The sequence below is a fragment of the Miscanthus floridulus genome, unplaced genomic scaffold (genome assembly GCF_019320115.1).
Source record: "Miscanthus floridulus cultivar M001 unplaced genomic scaffold, ASM1932011v1 os_2617_1_2, whole genome shotgun sequence".
Classification (NCBI taxonomy): domain Eukaryota; kingdom Viridiplantae; phylum Streptophyta; class Magnoliopsida; order Poales; family Poaceae; genus Miscanthus; species Miscanthus floridulus.
This window is the reverse complement of record NW_027098408.1, coordinates 83,087-104,386: the sequence shown is the minus strand read 5'-3', so window position 1 is coordinate 104,386 and position 21,300 is coordinate 83,087. Positions and strand designations below refer to the sequence as shown.

The 21,300-nt window shown below is 49.0% G+C and overlaps 2 protein-coding genes across 2 annotated transcripts; both read left to right on the top strand.

Moving 5' to 3' along the window:
* The first annotated feature begins 5,122 nt into the window (after positions 1-5,122).
* Positions 5,123-7,045, top strand: LOC136535206 (vacuolar protein sorting-associated protein 32 homolog 2-like). The gene is made up of 3 exons (XM_066527510.1): positions 5,123-5,231; positions 5,324-5,519; positions 6,701-7,045. Exons 1-2 carry the CDS (start codon positions 5,142-5,144, stop codon positions 5,513-5,515), a joined length of 282 nt encoding a protein of 93 aa, XP_066383607.1. The 5' UTR covers positions 5,123-5,141; the 3' UTR covers positions 5,516-5,519; positions 6,701-7,045.
* An 8,791-nt stretch (positions 7,046-15,836) lies between these two features.
* On the top strand, positions 15,837-19,603 carry LOC136535217 (protein neprosin-like). Its single transcript, XM_066527525.1, has 7 exons — positions 15,837-16,308; positions 16,803-16,889; positions 16,971-17,219; positions 17,330-17,494; positions 17,652-17,705; positions 17,816-17,962; positions 18,966-19,603. The coding sequence occupies exons 1-7, from the start codon at positions 16,165-16,167 to the stop codon at positions 19,341-19,343; spliced, it is 1,224 nt and encodes a 407-aa protein (XP_066383622.1). The 5' UTR covers positions 15,837-16,164; the 3' UTR covers positions 19,344-19,603.
* Positions 19,604-21,300: the final 1,697 nt, after the last annotated feature.

Genomic DNA, 21,300 nt, shown 5'->3' with positions numbered 1-21,300 from the left:
ACCTCGAGCTGCTAGAGAGGGAGGCAGCGCGAGCGCGGGCGGCGCAGTGGACAGCCGCGCACATCCACGAGCGTGGCGGCAGCCCAGACAGGCGTGGACGCGCTGGCGGCGCTCCTGGAGGAGGCGCGCACGGCGGTGGCGCTCCTGGGGCAGCCGCGCACGCCCACGAGCGCGGCGGCAGCCCAGACAGGCGCGGACGCGCCGGTGGCGCTCCTGGAGGAGGCGCGCACGGCAACGGTGGCGGACGGGTCGATGGAGAGCGCGGCCTTCACAGGCAGCGTGGCTCTCTCTCCCCGGATCGGTACCGTGGTTACCATGGGCTCCAGGCTATTGTCAGGGACGTCGGTCCCGGCGGTGGGTGGCCTACCCTCACCAAGACCAACTACGTCGAGTGGGCTGCGGTGATGAGGGTAAAGCTCCAGGTGCGGCACATGTGGGAGGCAGTCCGGTATGGCGACGTCGACTACGACCTAGATCGACGGGCGCTGGATGCTCTCATCGCTGCAGTCCCGCCCGAGATGCAGTTCTCGCTTACCAGCAAGCGGACTGCCAAGGAGGCTTGGGACGCCATCGCTGCGGCACGCATCGGCAGCGACCGCGCCCGCAAGTCCACACTGCAGGCACTTCGCAAGGAGTGGGAGAACCTGGCCTTCAAGCCAGGTGAGGACGTTGATGACTTTGCTCTCCGTCTCAATACTCTGTTGCAGAAGATGGTGCAGTTCGGCGACGACACCTACGGCGAGGAGAGAGCTGTCGAAAAGCTCTTCCGCTGCGTCCCCGAGAAGTACAAGCAGATGGCTCGCTCGATCGAGTCTCTGCTGGATCTCTCCACGATGTCGATCGAGGAGGCGATAGGTCGCCTCAAGGTCGTCGACAGCGATGAGCCACAGTCCCTCTCAGGGCCCATCACCACTGGCGGGAAGCTCCTTCTCACTCGGGAGCAGTGGCTTGCCAGCCAAGGTGACCGGAGGAAGGGGGAGCCTTCTTCCGCGACAGGCGGCCGCAAGCGTGGCAAGCCGCGCAAGGCGCGCAGAGACGCCCAGGCCGGGGCGCGAGGACGTGCCGAGGGTGATGCCCGCGGAGGCGCCCAGGGCGGCGCCGCCGGCAGGCACAAGCCGGCACGAGACGACACCTGCCGCAACTGCGGCCAGCTTGGCCATTGGGCCAAGGACTGTCGACAGCCACGACGCGGCCAGGCCCACGTCGCACAGGCGGAGGAGGAGGAGCCGGCTCTGTTCATGGCACATGCCAGCATCGAGCTACCTCCAGCGGCACCGGCCGCAGCGGCTCTCCTCCACCTTGACGAGCCAAAAGCACACGCCCTCCTCGGCGACAGCTCCGGCAACGACAAGACTGACGGGTGGTGCCTCGACACCGGCGCCACCCATCACATGACCGGTCGACGGGAGTTCTTCACCGAGCTTGACTCTAGCGTCCGAGGTTCCGTCAAGTTTGGGGATGCCTCCGGCGTGGAGATCAAGGGCGTCGGCTCCATCATCTTCACCGCCGTGTCTGGTGAGCACAGGCTGCTCACCGGAGTCTACTACATCCCCGCGTTGAGGAACTCCATCATCAGCTTGGGACAGCTGGATGAGAACGGTTCGCGCGTGGTGGTTGAGGACGGAGTCATGAGGATTTGGGATCGTCGCCGTCGCCTTCTTGCCAAGGTATCCAGAAGTGCAAATCGACTCTACGTCCTTAACGTGCAGGTGGCACAACCCCTCTGTCTCGCTGCTCGTCGGGACGACGAGGCGTGGCAGTGGCACGAGCGTTTCGGGCACCTTCACTTTGAGGCCCTGAAGCGGCTCAGTGCCACGGAGATGGTGCGAGGCCTGCCGTGCCTCGACCATGTGGAGCAGCTCTGCGACGTCTGCGTGTTGACGAAGCAGAGGCGACTCCCCTTTCCCCAGCGGGCGAGCTTTCGAGCCAAGGAGAGGCTCGAGCTCGTGCACGGGGACTTGTGTGGCCCGGTGACACCGGCCACACCGGGAGGACGACGCTACTTCCTGCTGCTCGTCGACGACCTCTCCCGCTACATGTGGGTGATGGTCCTCGGCAGCAAGGGAGAGGCTGCGGACGCCATCAGACGCGCGCAGGCTGCTACGGAGGCGGAGTGCGGCCGCAAGCTGCGCGTGCTGCGCACCGACAACGGCGGCGAATTCACGGCGGCTGAATTCGCGTCGTACTGCGCTGACGAGGGCATTCAGCGCCACTACTCCGCGCCGTACAGCCCGCAGCAGAACGGCGTCGTCGAGCGGCGCAACCAGACGGTTGTGGGGATGGCTCGGGCCCTCCTCAAGCAGAGGGGGATGCCGGCTATCTTCTGGGGAGAGGCGGTGGTGACGGCCGTCTACATCCTCAACCGCTCGCCTACCAAGGCGCTCGACGGCAGGACGCCGTACGAGGCTTGGCATGGGCGCAAGCCGGCGGTCTCCCACTTGCGGGTCTTCGGCTGCCTCGCATTCGCCAAGGAGCTTGGCCACATCAGCAAGCTCGACGACAGGAGCACTCCGGGAGTGTTCATCGGCTACGCGGAGGGCTCGAAGGCCTACCGCATCCTCGACCCGAAGACACAGCGTGTGCGCACGGCGCGCGACGTTGTGTTCGACGAAGGGCGAGGATGGGCGTGGGACAAGGCAGTGGACGACGGCTCAGCTCCGACGTACGACGACTTCACTGTCGAGTACGTCCACTTCGAGGGAGCTGGGGGAGTAGGCAGTTCTTCTTCGGCGAGCGCGTCTACCCCAGTCTCCGAGCCTCCACCGACCCCGGCACCTGCTACTCCGACATCACCACGCTCTCCAGCCAGGACCTCGGCTGCGATGAGCTCTTCGCCGGCTCCACCACAGCCGGCAACGCCACGCACTCCAGCACCGACAGGCACCACTCCGGGCACGTCTACTCCACCACCAGCTCGTGTCGAGCACGGCCCGGTTGAGCTCGCTACTCCGCTCTCTCACGACGAGGAGCGCGTCGACGCGTACCACGACGGTGAGCCGTTGCGGTACCGTACGGTGGAGAACCTTCTCGGCGACCAGCCGGTGCCGGGACTGGTGCCTCACGACCTGGAGGACCTGGAGGCGCAGTTGCACCTTGCGTGTGACGACGGCGAGCCTCGGTCGTTCGCAGAGGCCGAGAGACACGCGGCATGGCGCGCCGCGATGCAGTTGGAGATGGATGCGGTTGAGAAGAACCGCACCTGGGAGCTTGCTGACCTTCCTCGTGGTCATCGCGCGATCACCCTTAAGTGGGTGTACAAGCTGAAGAGGGATGAAGCCGGTGCCATCGTCAAGCACAAGGCTCGCTTGGTGGCACGAGGTTTCGTGCAGCAGGAGGGGGTCGACTTCGACGACGCCTTTGCTCCCGTGGCACGGATGGAGTCCGTGCGACTCCTCCTTGCGCTAGCTGCCCAGGAGGGCTGGCGTGTTCACCACATGGACGTCAAGTCGGCGTTCCTTAACGGCGACTTGAAGGAGGAGGTCTACGTGCACCAGCCGCCGGGGTTTGCGATCCCCGGCAAGGAGGGCAAGGTGCTCCGCCTGCGCAAGGCCCTCTATGGCTTGCGGCAGGCACCGAGGGCGTGGAATGCCAAGCTGGATTTCACGCTAAAGGGGATGGGCTTCGAGCAAAGCCCGCACGAGGCGGCCATCTACCGACGAGGCAATGGAGGTAATGCCCTGCTGGTGGGTGTCTACGTCGACGACTTGGTGATCACCGGCACCAAGGATGCGGAGGTGGCGGCATTCAAGGAAGAGATGAAGGCCACCTTCCAGATGAGTGACTTGGGGCCTCTCTCCTTCTACCTGGGAATCGAGGTACACCAGGATGACTCTGGGATCACGCTTCGACAGACCGCCTACGCCAAGCGCGTCGTTGAGCTAGCTGGGCTCACCGACTGCAACCCAGCTCTCACTCCGATGGAGGAGAGGCTGAAGCTGAGCCGCGACAGCACGACGGAGGAGGTGGACGCTACGCAGTACCGGCGTCTTGTGGGGAGCCTTCGCTACCTCGCCCACACACGGCCGGACTTGGCATTCTCCGTCGGCTACGTTAGTCGGTTCATGCAGCGACCGACGACGGAGCACCAGCAGGCTGTGAAGAGGATCATCCGCTACGTTGCGGGGACTCTCGACCACGGCCTCTACTACCCGAGGTGCCCTGGGGCGGCACACTTCGTCGGGTACAGCGACAGCGACCATGCCGGCGACATCGACACCAGCAAGAGCACGAGCGGGATCCTCTTTTTCCTCGGCAAGTGCCTCGTTAGCTGGCAGTCGGTCAAGCAACAGGTGGTGGCCCTGTCCAGCTGCGAGGCCGAGTACATAGCGGCCTCCACCGCTTCGACTCAGGCGCTCTGGCTCGCTCGACTGCTTGGTGATCTCCTCGGCAGAGACACTAGAGCGGTGGAGCTCAGAGTGGACAGCAAGTCCGCTCTAGCCCTGGCGAAGAACCCCGTGTTCCACGAACGCAGCAAGCACATCCGGGTGAGGTACCACTTCATCCGAGGCTGTTTGGAGGAAGGGAGCATCAAGGCGAGCTACATCAACACCAAGGATCAGCTTGCGGACCTACTCACCAAGCCCCTTGGGAGGATCAAGTTCCTTGAGCTCTGCTCCAGGACCGGGATGGTTCAACTCCCCCACAAGACGACGCACAAGACTTAGGGGGAGAATGATGGATAAGTCTCTGTGCTGCTTTGTGGGGCTGTTGGCTGTACTGCTGCCACAAGGAGGGGACTGCTGTTGCTGCCAAGTGCCAAGGACAGCACAGCACCCTTGACTAGCATCTTAGCATCTAGGACTAGCATCTAGGACAGCATCTTAGAGGACAGCATATTAGGACAGCATATTAGCATCTTAGACTAGCATCTTGGCATATGCTTGGCTGCCTAGCAGCTATAAATATGTAACCCCAACCCCTTAGGTTGGTATGGCATTTGTGTGAGCTTGTGTGAGAAATAGACAAAAAATTGCCCCAACTCCTAGTGTCATCCTCTCTCGATGAGAGTAAGAATTCTCCTACTACCAAGAGTGAGAATTCAGCGACTAACACATTTTAGGATTTGCGCACCTAGTCGTTCAAGGTCTTAAAATGATTATTTACCATGTCCTTGCAGAAACATTGATGATGTAGACAAGACCATGGATGAAATTAACGAACAGACTGAAAATATGAAACAAATTCAGGATGCTTTGTCAGCTCCTCTTGGAGCTTCTGCTGATTTCGACGAGGTAATTCACTGCAGGCATTTAAGATTTGCAATCTAGCAGTGCATAGTTTTCTCTGACACACTTACCACTTATTGCACTGAAAAAACTTACAGGATGAACTGGAAGCGGAACTTGAAGAACTGGAGGGAGCAGAGTTGGAATCTCAGCTTCTGGAGCCTGTTGCAGCTCCTCCGGTGCATCCAGTGCATGTCCCAGCCAACAAGCAACCAGCTCACCCTGCTCCACAGAAAGCTACAGCTGAAGATGATGAGCTTGCTGCACTGCAAGCGGAAATGGCATTGTGATCAGGTTAATCTTGATCCATTTTTTCATCTTAGTGTCTATTTGATGTTCCTTTGATGGGACTAATTCACTGGCACCCGTTAGCTAAACCTGACAATACTGTGTCCACCCTGTTGTGTAGTTGTCAGCAGTACCTATTTGTTAATGATCCGATGTAGAGGTGTACATATATTAGCTAGCTTTTAAATTATTCTACACTGTTTTATTCCTTCATTTCTTTTGTATCTTCAACTGTTTAGGCTCTGTTTTAGCTCCCAGGATATCATAATGCGTTAGGATGGTAGAAATATTCTGTCACTGGAACACTGAATGATGAAATCGTATACTCCCTCTGTTTGAAATTACAAGCTTATTTTGTTTACAAGCCTTTGACTACCAATTACTAACACAATTTTTTTTTAGTTTTGACACAGTTCATGTCATTAGATTCACGTATTAAAAAATCTTGCTTATGATTATATTTTTTTATCTCATAAATAAAATATCAATATAGTAATTGCTCTTCGAACTCTTTTCCTAAAGAACAAAATACACCTTGCAAAAAAAGAGAGACAGGCAGTAATTTAGATCTGCTGGTAGATTCTCGCCCAAGAAAGAAGTTCAGCAGATCAAATGTGCCAATTTGAGGCTGCTTACAGCGATTCAAGCATCCCTCATTCTTTTTAGATGGTTTGCTGGGAGCATGTAATCATCATGACAGTTTTCTGTCTACTAGATACACTTATTCAGATTTAGAAAGGGGCATATGCTTAAAGGTGAAGGTGTATTCAATTGTCCATCCAGTTGTTGTCCAATATTAGCTCCTGAGAATTGAAATGCGAATTTTCTGGCCCATTGTTGATGTTTGAAGTTACTAATAGGCCAGGAACCTAGTTTCATATGAGTTGAACTGTGGCTGAAGAACTTATTGCAACCACATTATAGTTTACCTTGATTTTCTTTTGGCTACTTACTACGATCAAAGAGAACTGTAATTTTTTAGATCAAATATTCACAGAATTCGCTTGGATTTACACTTAATTAGTTCAAGTTTATGGTGTTGGGAGTACATGGCTCTGGATTAATCTCCAAAGGATATGGTTTCTCAGGAAATATTATTATTCAAGTCCTGTATATATTTTTTAATTTCCATGTGTTTTAAAGTTATTGTTGCCCTTGGTAATTGTTAACCCAACTGAAACTTGCAGGTTGTCATGAAGAGGCGAAATGTGTTGAATGGTGTTACGCTACGAAGATCAAAGCTGAGTCAGCTATATTACATTTGCCATGTGTGTATAATCTTGGGGGGATATTTGACCAACCGAAGCAGAAAAAAGAGGCTGCTCCAGCCAGTGTTTGTTTCAGTGATTTTGGAGTCTGTTGTCAATCGATGACAGTTGTTTTGTTACTGTCGCTCGGTTAGCTCTATGCTAACCATTCAGATCACCAACGTGCATTGTTTGTGTCACAGTTTTTTTTTTCATTGGCCCATATTGTCTGGAGCCATGCATGTAAAAGTGTTGTTGGAACGTATAAAGCCTCAGGGTTCATCACATTTGATGTGGCGGTTCGCAGCTCTTTGAATCTCAGGCAGCATATGTTTCCTTGTTGCACCCGAATTACCAGTACTGTTTTTGCAGCTAAGTAGTGTATTTCGCTAGAAAATGACGTTGTCAACCTGTAGGCGGTAAAGACATTTGAATTTTTTATTAAATGGATAGGTATTATAGCTGATTATCAGACAATTTTGGGAGGTTCCATCTGAAAACACTGATTTAAAGGTCTCGCAGCTCCTGTAAAACTTGGTTCAAAATTTGTGAAAGTAGTGAAGTGTTCCGCATCTGTATACATATAAACTTTTGCCCTGTTTGTGGTTATAAGAGCCCCTTCGGCTCTCGACGGATGCTCGTCATGCGACGGTCCTGATCCGTGCGCATGATGGTCTCCATTTTCTGATCTTCATTTAAACTTCCGAAGGCTTGCTCGACTACGATTTTTACTTATCCTGTCGCCATCAATGTTTGAGTGAAGATAAGAAAAATAGATGTTCTGGTTACGGAAACACAAACCTTTGTACCAAAATATCTGCAAATCTCCTTGTTGAGAAGTCATTTTTTTAAAAAAAAAAAAGTTTATAAAAATATCTTACGATATTTATTATGCATTATACATATCAGTATTTTTATATGTGTTCGGTCAAATTTGAAACTCTTGGTTTCTTAAAAAGAAGGATGTATTAAGGATGATGGATGGAGTATGTTTCTAGCCAGAATTGCCAACAATACTTATGCTTATGGTGACCACACATTGTATATTTGGTGCTATAACTTTATAGCTCCGTTCATTTGTTTTATGAGCGGTACTATTTCAACGAAGAATATTATTTTTTCTCTCATAATAAATCAGCGAACAGTACTTTTAGCTATGGTTTTTCAGCGAAGCGAACAGGGCCATAATCTGCAATGCTCTAATCAGTTGCTTGACGTCTAACGTCTAGTAGTAATACTAAGTGTTTGATTCCACCTCTTAAACTTTAGTCGTTGTCGCATCGGATGTTTAGACACATATATGGAGTATTAAATATAGACTAATTACGAAACTAAATGCATAGATTGAGACTACTTTGCGAGACGAATTTATTAAATCTATTAGTCCATTTATTTGACAATGTGGTGCTACAGTAAACATGTGTTAATGACGGATTAATTAGACTTAATAAATTCGTCTCGCGGATTACTGACGAATTCTGTAATTTATTTTTTTATTAGTATCCGAACATCTCATACGACACCCCATATAATATTTGATATGACATCTCTTAAATTTTAGTCCCTACATTCAAACACCCCTGCTACATGCTTGTTGGTCCTCATTAAAATTCTGTCTCCCCTTGTCAAGCATTTGTATGGGCAAGGAGTGGACGCAAGGTCCAACCAAGCCTCCAAGGTCCAAGGCGGTGCAGCCGCCAGCCGGAGTGTAATGGCTGAGAGAGACAAATGGAAGAGGGGACCTTAGGCCTTGTTTAGATCCACGTGTAAAGTTTTGGAATGTCATATCGGATGTTATATAAGGTGTTGCATGAAATATTTGAATATTAATAAAAAAATAAATTACAGAATCCGTCAATAAACCGCTAGACAAATTTATTATGTCTAATTAATCTATCATTAGCATACATGTGTACTGTAGCATTTTATTGTCCAATTATAGACTAATTAGGCTTAAAAAAATTCGTCTTGTAAATTAGTCGCAAACTATATAATTAGTTATTTTTTTCGTCTATATTTAATACTCTATACATGTGTCAAACATATGGTAGGATAGGGATAAAGTTTTAGAGCGGGAACTCAACGAGGGCTTATCCTATGCCATCCTGCACGTGCTTTCTGTGCTTCTGTCTCTGCGAGGTACAGTGAAAATGTTTCATCTTTTTTTTTTATGCAGACACAGTGACCAATTATATATCATGGTCAATGATTTTGCAAGTAGTCTTGCTCGCAGACCGAAGAGGCAGGCTGATGAATCTAGAGTGTCCATACATACATATATACCCCCGGCTCGAATCCGAGCAACTACTGTAGACGGGTCAGGGTCACGCCTCTCAGTCTCCATATTTTTGCTGTCACTTTACTTTTTCCATGCTACTAATCTCCACACACGCATGCATCGATTCGCGCCTAATAAACATTTACAGATAACAAAATCAGAATTGGTTAAAGATTGGCCTGAAGATGGAGGGCAAGCAGCAGTAACTTAGCTTCGTCAGATGGGGAGAGTCCTCCTAATTTCCTCTCTGGCTGCCAAACAAAACAAGCCATTATATTTGCTGCAGCTGACGTCCTGTTCACTCGGCTTATAAATCGTACTTTTTAATAAATAGTGTTTTCTTTCGCAACAAATCAACCAAAAATATTTATCAGCTAAACAAACTAAAATGTTGCTCTCATTAGCTGCTCCAGTGGCTCAGGCAGGCATGCCCCAGGACGTCCAAGCGTGATCTGTGAGTGTGTGGCTCTCCGTGGGCGGCAAGGGCAGCCTTCGGCACATGAGTAGGCTCGTGAACCGTGGACACGCACCACACACGTGGGCCCCATGGGCCCATACTCGCCAGGTGGGGGAGACATGGAGGTAGTATCAACGTACTAGGGCACCACTCCTTATTTAGATTGAGGTTAGAAATCAGTATTTGGTATTGTAACACTTTCGTTTATATTTGATAATTATTATCTAATCATGGTCTAACTAGGCTCAAAAGATTCGTCTCGTAATTTACAATCAAACTGTGTAATTAGTTATTTTTTTATCTACATTTAATATTCCATGTATGTGTCTAAAGATTTGATGTGATGGAGAAAGAGTGAAAAAACTTGCAATCTAAACAAGAAGAAATGAAATGAAACCTAGAGTAGAGCACTGGTGATGAAGTAGCTTTGGCTCCTGCTGCTATAGCCTGTCGGCAGCTTGTTGCTTCACGGGCAAGCGAGATGATAGATGGTGGTGGTACGTACACTACTGCCGTTCCGTGCCTTGTGGCATGCAGGACGATTTGGTTCCTTTATTTACAGTTAATTTTGTGATGCAGTGATAACCTATCTAGTAGGCACTCAGCTCTCTGATCTGCCTTTCCTTTGTTTGCATTCTTCTTCCGAATCGTGGGCATTCTATATTGCTTTATTATGTACTATCTAGCTACATATATACGTCGTATATATGAATACATAGGAAAAACCTATGTATCTAAAAAAATAAAATGTTTTATAATTTGGAATTGAGGGGGTGCGATTGAAGCGGTTCTTTAACGCAAGGATTTCCAGACCGGGCTTTGAAGTTGTACGATACGATGAGAGAGCTCTGACCCAAGTTCAGGTGGTGACACCATACCGACACTTATACGGTCCCAGGTAGAGCCGTATGTATACGTGCATGGGTCGTTCATCAGATCAGCCCGTGTTCCTCAAGTACGGGAACACGAACATTGTTTGCAGGTTAAAAATTCCGTGCGGTCGACCGCAGCACTTGCACGGTTGCACGAACAAAACACTGGTTTTTTTTGTGGTAAGGATCGGACTGACCGCGGCCCATTACCCCACCACCGCCACCGACGCCCAAGCTATGTATGCTCGTGACTTACCTTATAAACCATACTTTTTAAGCTAATAAATAGTATTTTTTTCACCATAAATCAGGCAAACGTACTTTTAGCCAAGCCAAACGAACGAGACACTTGCTGCCGGTGCGGCGGTGCAAGCCAGGCACGGGCCATTATTCTGTTCTACTGATGTTCTGCATGCAGACAACACATGCACACACACGCCACAGGAAACAAATGAAAGCTCTGAAACAGGAGTACTAGTAGTAAGCAGGGCCTGCTAGACGACCACCGTTACGCGTTTTACACCTGTTCGTTGATGCTGAAATTTGATTTATGCTGATGTTTATATTAAAATATTATGACAAAAAAAAATACCGTTCTATGATTAAAGAGTGGCTCTGACTAAGCTCAAACGAACGGGTCCTTCTCTCGAAGAAGGTGTGTGCTTTTAAACTGGTAGGGCAGGAGACCAGCGGAGTGAGTGACCTGATCATGCCCCGATGCACGCATGTTCTTTGGTAGGTGATCTGTTTCTTTCAGCTGGAATGTTTGCGTGGAGAGACTAGAGATGTATTATTGGACGTGATAAGATCGGAATGAATACGTGAGGTTGACCGTGTAAATTCGACTCGAAAGTGGCTTGCAGCTTGCTTGATTAGGAAAGGAAACGAAACATCTATGTGTGTCAACTGTCAAAGACATTAGACATCAGTACTGTTAGACATGCATATACATCATGTATGGCAACTCTCTAATGGCTCACAGCTTGCTTGATTAGCCACTTTCAACTGCTCATCAGACAACACTCTAATGGCAGCAGCTGTGAGGTTTGAACTGCTCGAACACGACTGATGTCTGAGTCACGTATCAAATCCAGTAGAGTTCTTAAACTAAAAAAAAAAGTCCAGTACAGTACGAGCATACAACACGTATACGTACAGCCCTTGTGTTTATTGTCTGCCTGGTTTTTTAGCGTATATAAGTGGACAAATGAACCTGACAGCTCTGCTCGTCCATCACCGATTCACTGACAGCACTCAGCCTGTTCGTTTGGCCGTGGCTTGTCGTAAACGATCGTAAATTTTTAGTTGGAATAGTATTTTTTTTCTCATACAAACCAGTCAGCAGTACTTCTTCATGAACCAGCAACGATACGAACCAGCCAACCGAACAGCCTGCATGTGATAATGGCTCTGAATCGTGCTTGTGCCCGTAAACTCGCCCTCTCGTCTCCTGTTCGCGTCACTAGGTCAGTCTCAGTAGAAGTTTTATAATAATTTTATTTGTATTTAATAGTCTGTTAGGTATGTATTTTTGATGACATGGTAATATTTTAATGAATGGAGAGAACAAATAAGTTTCATTGGGATAAAACTCTCTTGACACAATTACCAATTCTCTATGAGTCTTAGAATTAAATGCTTATGAAACTCTAGAATGAAACTTTACACTAAGAGTGGATGTTTCAACCAAATTTTATTTTATTCTATATGACATGCACCTTAGCTGACGTGGTGTGACTCCCCCATCTCCAGCATGTGTACCCTGGGCACTCTGAGGTTCTGTCCATATCGTCGTACAATGATGCTATACATATCCCGGAATTACCAAGAATTCCAGGACTTTTCCTAAGACAGTCTTGCATGATTGCATCTAGCTACTAACTTGAAGTTATTTGGTCTCACTCTCCTGCCTTGTCAAACGGACACCATCCCAGCTGACATATATGGCTACCTTTGGAATGGCTTCAAATGGATTTACTTTTCTGCTAAACACGCAGAAGAATCGAGGCCGATGGTTCCGATTGATCTTTTTTTTGGCTTCTAGTATTTTTTAATAAAATAAATAAAAATAACTTCTTGCTATAGTGTGCGGTGGAGCTAGAGCAGGAATTAATCCGATCTCGATCAAAAATATTGAATCGTCGCGTTTCTCCAAAATCAAGCATCTGAGTGGCCTAATTACTTAGTCAATGCCCGTTCGGCTTACCCCATATCCAACTTGTTCGGCTTCTTTTTTCAGCAAAAACAGTAATTTTCTCTCACAACATTTTAGCTACAACAGTATTTTTCAGCTAATTTGAACTAAAATTCAGCAACCGAACGGAGCGAATATAATTGGCCATGGAATTTGTACGTTCCCATACGAGGTTGTATGCCTAGTGAGTGGTGATAGTGACCCCCATTTTTGTGCCACATAAGCTACTAGTACGTTGTACGTTCTACTACTAGTGCGTCGGTGGTAGTGAGTGGCAGAGCGAGTGAGATAGGACAAGGCATGATTCGGTTATTGTAGCTGGAAGTGACCATTTTATAATTACATACTGTAGGGCATCTCAGTGGCCTTTACCAACTGCCTTTTCATTCTCTCGTTTGGAAATTATAGAAGAAAAGAGGAAGCAAAAAAGAAAGGAAGAAGAGAAAAAAGGGTCTTTCAAGTGTTTTGCGCTTGCGCATGAGCAAAAGCGACGACGGCTTTCTCGTCGGGTTGGATGCCCTCTGTTTGTCGCAGCTTGTGGGTGAAGCAAATGTTAAATGTATGCCGGGACAATGCTGTATGCTCCCTGCTTACGTGCTACTAAAAAACTCCATAGGTTTAACTAAAACCAAACCGATATGAAACCAAAAAAAAAAAAACCCACACCTATATAAGTATAACCAAGTTTACAATGAGGAGTATTAATATTTATGACACTAAATAAATATACCGGCCGTGAGCACAAATTTGATAACATAAATACGTTGATATGTATAATCTATAATTTCAGTTAAATTTATAACAGTCTAACTTTGTGGGTTTTTTTAAGACCGAGGGAGTACGCCCTGTGCTGGTGCTAACTCATCGGTTTGACTGTTTGAGGGCACGTGAATGCATAGCGAGTCACTGTGGAGTTTTATCCCGGGCAGTGTTTAGTTTCTAAAATTTTGCAAAATTTTTTAAGATTTTCCGTCACATCGAATCTTTGGACGCATGCATGAAGCATTAAATATAAATAAAAAATAAAACTAATTACACAGTTTAGACGAAATTCACGAGATGAATCTTTTAAGTCTAATTAGACTATGATTGAACACTAATTATTAAATAACAACGAAAATACTACAGTACTATTTCGCCAAAATTTTCGCCAACTAAACCAGGCCCAGTGAAATCCCTTTTACGGCTGTCCCAGTGGCCATAGGCATAGGCTGGGCCCCTGCACGGTGTCACTGACCACTGATCCGGCCCTGCTGATCTGACGAAACATCGAGGTTTGTCCCAGCCAGCCAGCCGCCCAGAGTAGAGAGGCCGAGGTCCGGACAGGAGGATCCAAGTAATTTTACCGTAACCAAGGCTGTAACATCCGGTCAATCCTGACCGTAAGCGGACCGATCATAGCCATTGACCATGCGTCCTTCCTGTTCTTTTTCCCTGCAGTCCTGCTCTGCTCAGTGCTCCCACGGCAACCCCAGTCCCCAGCCAACTAGCCTCACAGTCACAGCCCTACTGTAAGCAGTATAATTACCGTGCGCACTTCTTTTTTACCAGTACCTTGCTCGTACTGGCGCCGTACCGAAAGCGAAAACAGCCAACCGATGTCTGGAGCCGTCGTACACGGCGGAGGGCACGTTTTCCCGGGGTGTTCGTACGGGCGTTTTGCCGGTAGCAATTACTAGACTAATCTAGCGGGTAAAAATCTCGGCCTGCCTGCCGGTGTTCACCGTTGCCTTTCGCCGGCTGGGCGTGCAGAGGTCGTGGTGGTAAAAATAATCACTTTGTTAACGGCGTTGCCTTTCGCAAAAGCGGCCGGTGTTAAGCAAAAGCCCCCTCCGCTTTGCGCGTGCGTGCGCCCAGCGCGCTCCGTAACGGGGCGCCCGGTCCGGCGGTGGTCTCCGTCACGCTGCCTCATGACGCCCCGCGGGCACGCGTTGATGAGCGTCTGCCAGGCGTGGCCCGCCGGCCTCGTGGCTCGCGGCTCTCTTTGGACGGGGGCGCACGTGCCGCGCAGGGTGACGGGTCGGGTGGGCGAGCTGGGCGGAAGCCGCCGGGCCCGAGGTGGTGGTGGTGCTGCCGGATGGGCGGGCAAAGCTGGCGGGTGGACCAACCTGGGACCCGACACGAGCCCGGATAAAGAAAATTACTACGTACTCCTACCAACCCACTCACCCTGTACAGGTTTACAACCCACGACCAGCCAACAACATCAACATGAGCAGTGCTGGTCAGCGCCTACCTTAAACAGTCACCGCTTATTAAAAAAAAAACTATGTCTCAGGAGAAAATGAACTTTTTGAATGCCTGATCTCTGGCGTAAGGTGTACGTTTATATTTTAGAAACCTTTTGCAATCTATAAACACGTAGTTCGATCTATTGATTATATCTAGGGTAAATGTTTGATAAAGACACTCCTAATGCTAAGGTCAGAATAGTTTCTATGCCAATTAATACGGTGACACATAGGACATTTCACTGATGCAGAAACTGGGTCTCAGAAAAAAAAAACTACATTGTGCACGGAAAACCGAGAATGGACATTATAAATACCAAGACAAATAAGAGAGTGGGGGAAGGAAAATGATTGGAGGAGTATACTTTGTAGTCACCGATTAGACATTGTACATTGTGAGCTATAGGCCCGGTTGGGATACGCTCCTCGCCACCGCGTGGTGCGGTACGAGAACCGTGGCCGAGGAGCTGCGATACGTAATATCAGACTCGGTTTTTGTGGTAGGCGAGACACGGGCAGTTGAGAAAATCATGCGCACCGCAGGGTGTTTGGCGACTTCTCGTCGAATCTCACGGCCAAAGTTAGATAATCGGATTATAAGCGTATCAAAAATGCCCATAGTTATATATATTCCTAACAAACCTTAATTGTCCCCTCCTTTTGCCCTTACACCAAATTTCTAACAAAACTAATTCATGCGAGTTATTACTATATTGTTATGGAGCATTGGTTTCTTTAAAGGGATTTAACTCACTTTATTATTATTGTTATAATTATATACAGCAAATCAATATTCTACGAGGATGCTTTTTATAGACGAATTTCCGTTAGCAGCATTGATCACATTGAGACCTCAACGGCCGAACGAAAGAAAACCTGGAGGCCCACATATCAGTGGGCATCGGTCCCCGGCTTGACGTTGCACGCCGGGTGCCCCTAATAATAATTCCCGAATCATAGAGGGGCATTTTCGTCCAGAAGCACAAGCTGGGGAAACGGCAAAAGTGGCCGCGAGAGCGCAGGGCGCTCCGCTCAGTGAAGAGCGCCCACTTGTGTTGTCTGCAGCAAGCGCTAGTGGTAGTGGACGCACGCGCCGCTCCCAACCGAGACGACGAGCCGCCCAAGGCGACGAGCCAGCCATTACTCCCGTTCCCAATCCCACCACGCAGGCACCCGCATTGTTTCAAAATTCTCGAATCGGCCCCTGGTGTGCGGTGGCAGCCGCGCGGCTGCCGGCGAGGGGGGCTCTTTTGGGGAGTAAAGCGAGGCGAGGCGAGGTCTGCTTTGTAAGCTCGCCGGAGGAGGCGAGCGGAAGGGGGAAAGGAGGCGCGGTAGCGTTGAAGGTGCCAAGACTGAGGAGGAGGCGCCGCCCATGGACACCGCGCGAGGGGTCGCGTGCCTGCTCGTGGCGGTGATCTGCTTGTCGTGCGCCGCTGCCGCCGCCGCGAGGTCGCCGACCGCGAGGCTGCACCGCCACCTCAAGCGGCTCAACAAGCCGGCAGTGAAGAGTATCGAGGTGCGTCAACCGACTTGTTCCATTAGGCTTTCCGTCCCACGGAGGTGTGCGTGTGTGCCATGCCGGCTGTTTTGCTGTTGCTCTTGGTAGATTTGAATTGCTTGCTGGGGAAAAATGTTTTTTCTTCAGGGGATTTTTCCATGGATAAATTAACACCTTGTTAACGGCGTTCATGAGCATTTGAGCAAGCACGAGCGTGGAGATAGATGTCTCTACCTTTTGGCTACTTGTTGAGGCCGTGCTCTGATTTTATAAAAGACGACGCCTTTTGAGGCTTCTTTTCTGGTTGTTCTTGAGGGAAATTTGCTATCTTTCTGGCTAATCTTCTCTTTTGTGTGCACGCTTTATGCTTGTTCTTGTATGAAGTTCTTTCTTGCTTGACTTGGGAAACTAATTTCTCAGAGAATTGTCAAACTAAATCCTTTGGCGGGGAAACTCTGTTCCAGTCGCACATCTAATTCTAATCCAGGTGTCTGCGAATTGCAAATCTGCAGAGTCCAGACGGGGACATGATAGACTGCGTGCACATCTCACACCAGCCAGCGTTTGATCACCCTTACCTCAAGAACCACACAATCCAGGTAAACTCCCTTGCTGAAAACTCGCAGTAACTGAATTGGTCTTGTTGGAATGTCATAGTTAACGCATTCTACGGTTTGCAGATGAGGCCGAACTACCACCCTGAAGGCCTGTACGACGAATCCAAGACCTCCAGCAGCAGTGGGGAGAGGCCTATGGTTCAGCTCTGGCATCAGAATGGGATGTGTCCTGAAGGTACGGTCCCCATCAGGAGAACGAAGAAGGACGACCTGCTCAGGGCAAGCTCAATGCGGCGGTACGGCAGGAAGCGGCACACCACCACGAACCCAATGTCCGTCAGCCTCACCATGCTCAACGAGGGTGGCCATCAGGTACCTGCTCGTATCACCCCCTATTGTTGAGGACCTGGGGTGGAAGAAAGAAGCTACACAAGTGTGCCGTTGTACCGTGATGCTCATAACTGTCTGTTTGACAATTGCAGCATGCCATAGCGTATGTTCAGGGCGACAAGTACTATGGCGCCAAGGCGACTATCAATGTGTGGGAGCCCAAGATCGAGCAGCCTAACGAGTTCAGCTTGTCCCAGCTCTGGATCTTGGGGGGCTCATTCGGGGAGGATCTGAACAGCATCGAGGCTGGATGGCAGGTAGAGAGAGAAAAATACCCACAGCACATGAGCTTCACATTCATAATCAGCATCGAGTAAATGCACCACCGTTTTCGCGGTTGGTTGCCCTGCCGGGCCGCGATGCAGTGTGTCATCACGAGCTCTGAATCACTTCTGTGCTTCTCTGTTTCATCAGGTTAGTCCGGACCTATATGGGGATAACAACACAAGGCTGTTCACATACTGGACTGTAAGTTTTGAACATTCTGCCTATCCTATCTTACCGTTATTGCAACATTTGAAGAGAGATTACGCTCTCATTTACAGTTCCTGAACTGTTTCGCTATGTGGCATGTGTAGAGTGATGCATACCAGGCAACAGGGTGCTACAACATGCTGTGCTCAGGGTTCATTCAGGTTAACAACCAGATTGCCATGGGAGCCAGCATCTTCCCAACCTCAAGCTACTCTGGCTCCCAATATGATATCAGTATACTGATCTGGAAGGTGAGCTAAGTAATTAAACTAGTAACTCACCACATGCCATGTCTAGTACGTACAGAATTATCAGACATGCAGAGAATCTTTAGCCCACTTGCTGTTATGCTCTTACTCGTGCTCCTCCTTGACTGGTGAACCTGTACCTGGGGCTTTGAAAATTGGTTTCCTCCTTACCGTGGTTATCATACTCCTTTTCTCAACAACCTCTTTCTTGTCGCTAATGATTACTCTACTTTTGATTTTTCAAAAGAAACAACCATTGCTACTTTTCACCTCAACCAGCTAGTGTTCTTCCATTTCCATTGAGCATGAGTAATGAGTGCACGATTTGCATGCTAGAAGAACATGAATGCATCCACTTAGGTGGCATTTGGATTGTGGGTTATAACAGATGGGAATGAGAAATGGGCTGGGTAGGATATGTTTTTCCCTTGTTTGGTAAAAGGGATATGGAAATGAGTTGGGTTTGGAATAGGGATAAAGGGGCTCATATCCCATACCTGACTCCTGTCAGTCCAATGTATTGCACCTGTGGCCACTTGCCGCCGCAAGGAACAGCTAACACAACATCCCTAGCAAGTCACGCCACAGGAGTTGTAGTACTAACTACCAGCAAGCGTACATAGGAGTCAGCAAGGATCGCCGTGGAAGCTAAGAGATGGGCAGCAGAATACTTCTGGAGATGTGAATTTTCCATTTCTTTCTTCTCTTTTGCATTTTTCCATACTTAACCCAAACCCAAACCATATGCATCCAGACATGGGAATGGCAACAGAATCTTTTATCCCTAATCCAAACCCACCAACCTACTTATAATATCTTTATCCCATACCCACCCAGCATCCAAACGGCACCTTTGTGTATGTTCAGCTGCTATTATTCCCTGATACTCAAATGTGGCTATGTAAATGTAGAAAAGGATTTTGCATAGAAATACAGTGATACACCTTTCCAATGTGTGGCTACTATATCTATAGTAATATCTTCCATATGTATGTCATCTGTGCAGGACCCAAAGGAGGGCAACTGGTGGATGCAATTTGGCAAGGATTACGTGCTCGGCTACTGGCCATCCTTCCTCTTCTCATACCTGGCGGACAGCGCTTCGATGATCGAGTGGGGCGGGGAGGTGGTGAACTCGCAGCCAGACGGCGTGCACACCTCGACGCAGATGGGCAGCGGGCACTTCCCGGAGGAAGGGTTCAGCAAGGCGAGTTACTTCAAGAACATCCAGGTGGTGGACAGCACCAACAACCTCAAGGCCCCCAAGGGGCTGGGCACCTTCACGGAGCAGTCCAACTGCTACGACATGCAGAACGGCAACAACGGCGACTGGGGCACCTACTTCTACTACGGCGGCCCTGGGAGGAGCTCCAACTGCCAGTAATTTTCAAGGTGTGACAGTCATCCGAGTGGGAATACACGGCCCGCATCAGTTTTCTGGTAGCTATAGGTAGTATGTGATGTGAATTGGGTCGTCATTGGTGTGTCACCTGTAGTAGGTTCTCCCTCGAGTTTCTTCTTCTTTTTTTCCCCTTGTTGATTAGTGCCAGGATGGCTTCTGAAGAGAAGCATGGCATGTGGTGGTGATGCCCTACCCTACTGGTGGCCTACCTCCTTTTCCTATATGGTAGATTCACTTGTCCTTGTGGTTATGGGCTGTGCTTGTTTTCCTGTCACTTTTTTTTTCACCTTTGATGGATGTCAGTGCAGCGCACCGAAAGGTGGAATGGGCAGAATTCAGATTTAGGCCAGCAGCTTTGTGTGCCACTGATGGATGAGTGGCTAACTGCCTAACTGGTGCTGGTTGAGTACAAGAACAAGAACGAGAAAAGGGGGGAAAAAAGGATTGTCCATGCCATTGCATTGTTGATTGTTCTGAATAGAGCACATCTGGGAGATTATGAAATGTTCTGTACTCCAGATCTTAGTGGAGGTATAGTGCACCAATGACATGTAGATCAATCAGATGTTTTCACTGGCTCTTCCTGATAATCTCTTGTGCATGATTTGGAGAAAGAAAAAGTAACAAGTAGTATAAGTAACCCATACTGGTTGACAGGCCAGGGACGTTCAAGTTGAGAGGCGACGGTTTGTTTTGGCGCGGGGGCAGAACAGCGGCAGCTCAAATGTCAATTCTGTGCGTGGGTATATGGGTTTGTGGAGACGCTGGAAAATTTCGTGCCGTTGTGAAAACATGACAGGGTCCAACCATGTGCCACAATTCCCCAGGCCAACCAAACCTTGCCTCGCAGGACTGTAAACGGAAAAAGGAAGACCCTGTTTACCGGCAACCAAAACATAAGTAGGACTAGGTCTCACATCGTTCATCGTTCACATTCAGTGTGTTTTTTCTTTTTTGTTTTCTTTCTGAACCGGCATCATCGACTGTTCAATGCATGGATCGTGTTTACACGGCAATAAGCCAATATAGCTCCTGAATGTGAATGCGCTGTGGTCCACAGCTTTGCAGAATTGTAATAGAACTAGGTAGCTAGTACTGTACCTGTTCGTAGCATATTCAGTAGTTCGGGCTGATCGTGTACTGTAGTACCTAACGTGGTGGCCGCGCCATCGTCCGCAAGCGAGCAGACGTGTGGTGAGCAACTGAGCAGAGCAGTCAAGGAGGAAGCAGTCGAAGTGGATCTGGATGCGAGAGTGGAGCGAGCGTCGACTGCAGCTTGCCAGATATCATTCGAGACGACGCGGTCGCAGAGTGGAGCCGGGCCGGCGAGCTAGCACATGCCCGGCAGGTAAGCGGCAGCGAACGGTGTGCCTGGCTCGGTCGCTCTGGCTGCCCCCCATCCTTGGCTTGGCATCGAGCCAATAATGATAGGATGGATGGGCTGGCCGCCATACGGAAGACCAAGACCCAAGAAAGAATCCAAGATGGCCGCGCATACTGTATGCAGATTCAGAGAGAGGCAGCAGGCTGGAGTGGAGTCTGCATTTGCAGTGGGCACTAGAGCACTCAAGCAGAGCCGGGGAGGTTCAGCGGCACGGGGGATGCACCAGCCAACGCCCAACGATGCTGTCCGGTGTCCGTCCCTTCAGAATTCAGATGGATCGGATGGACGGAGATGGATGCAGTCATGCAATGCAGGCCTGTGCTCGCGTCCCCAAGCCCAAGTCCCATGACAGAAAGACTATAAAACAACTATTTTACCATTATATGATTTAATATTGCCATACACTCATAAAATTAAACTTTTCTTTGTTGATGGCTAAAATCGAGGATAATTAAATTCTTATAAGACAACTTAAAAGACGCCCCATTGTATGATGCTTAATCTTCTCATGGTTACGTGACATTGCATAAGACTGTCTACGATACAACATTAAGG

What these genes read in the sequence shown, in the direction of transcription:
- LOC136535206 (XM_066527510.1), top strand. Translation starts at nt 5,142, where the DNA reads ATGGATGAAATTAACGAACAGACTGAAAATATGAAACAAATTCAGGAT. An exon ending in CTTCTGCTGATTTCGACGAG is followed by an intron (nt 5,232 to 5,323) that starts GTAATTCACTGC and finishes AAAAACTTACAG; the next exon opens with GATGAACTGGAAGCGGAACT.
- LOC136535217 (XM_066527525.1), top strand. Translation starts at nt 16,165, where the DNA reads ATGGACACCGCGCGAGGGGTCGCGTGCCTGCTCGTGGCGGTGATCTGC. An exon ending in CGGCAGTGAAGAGTATCGAG is followed by an intron (nt 16,309 to 16,802) that starts GTGCGTCAACCG and finishes GCAAATCTGCAG; the next exon opens with AGTCCAGACGGGGACATGAT. An exon ending in GCATCGAGGCTGGATGGCAG is followed by an intron (nt 17,495 to 17,651) that starts GTAGAGAGAGAA and finishes CTGTTTCATCAG; the next exon opens with GTTAGTCCGGACCTATATGG.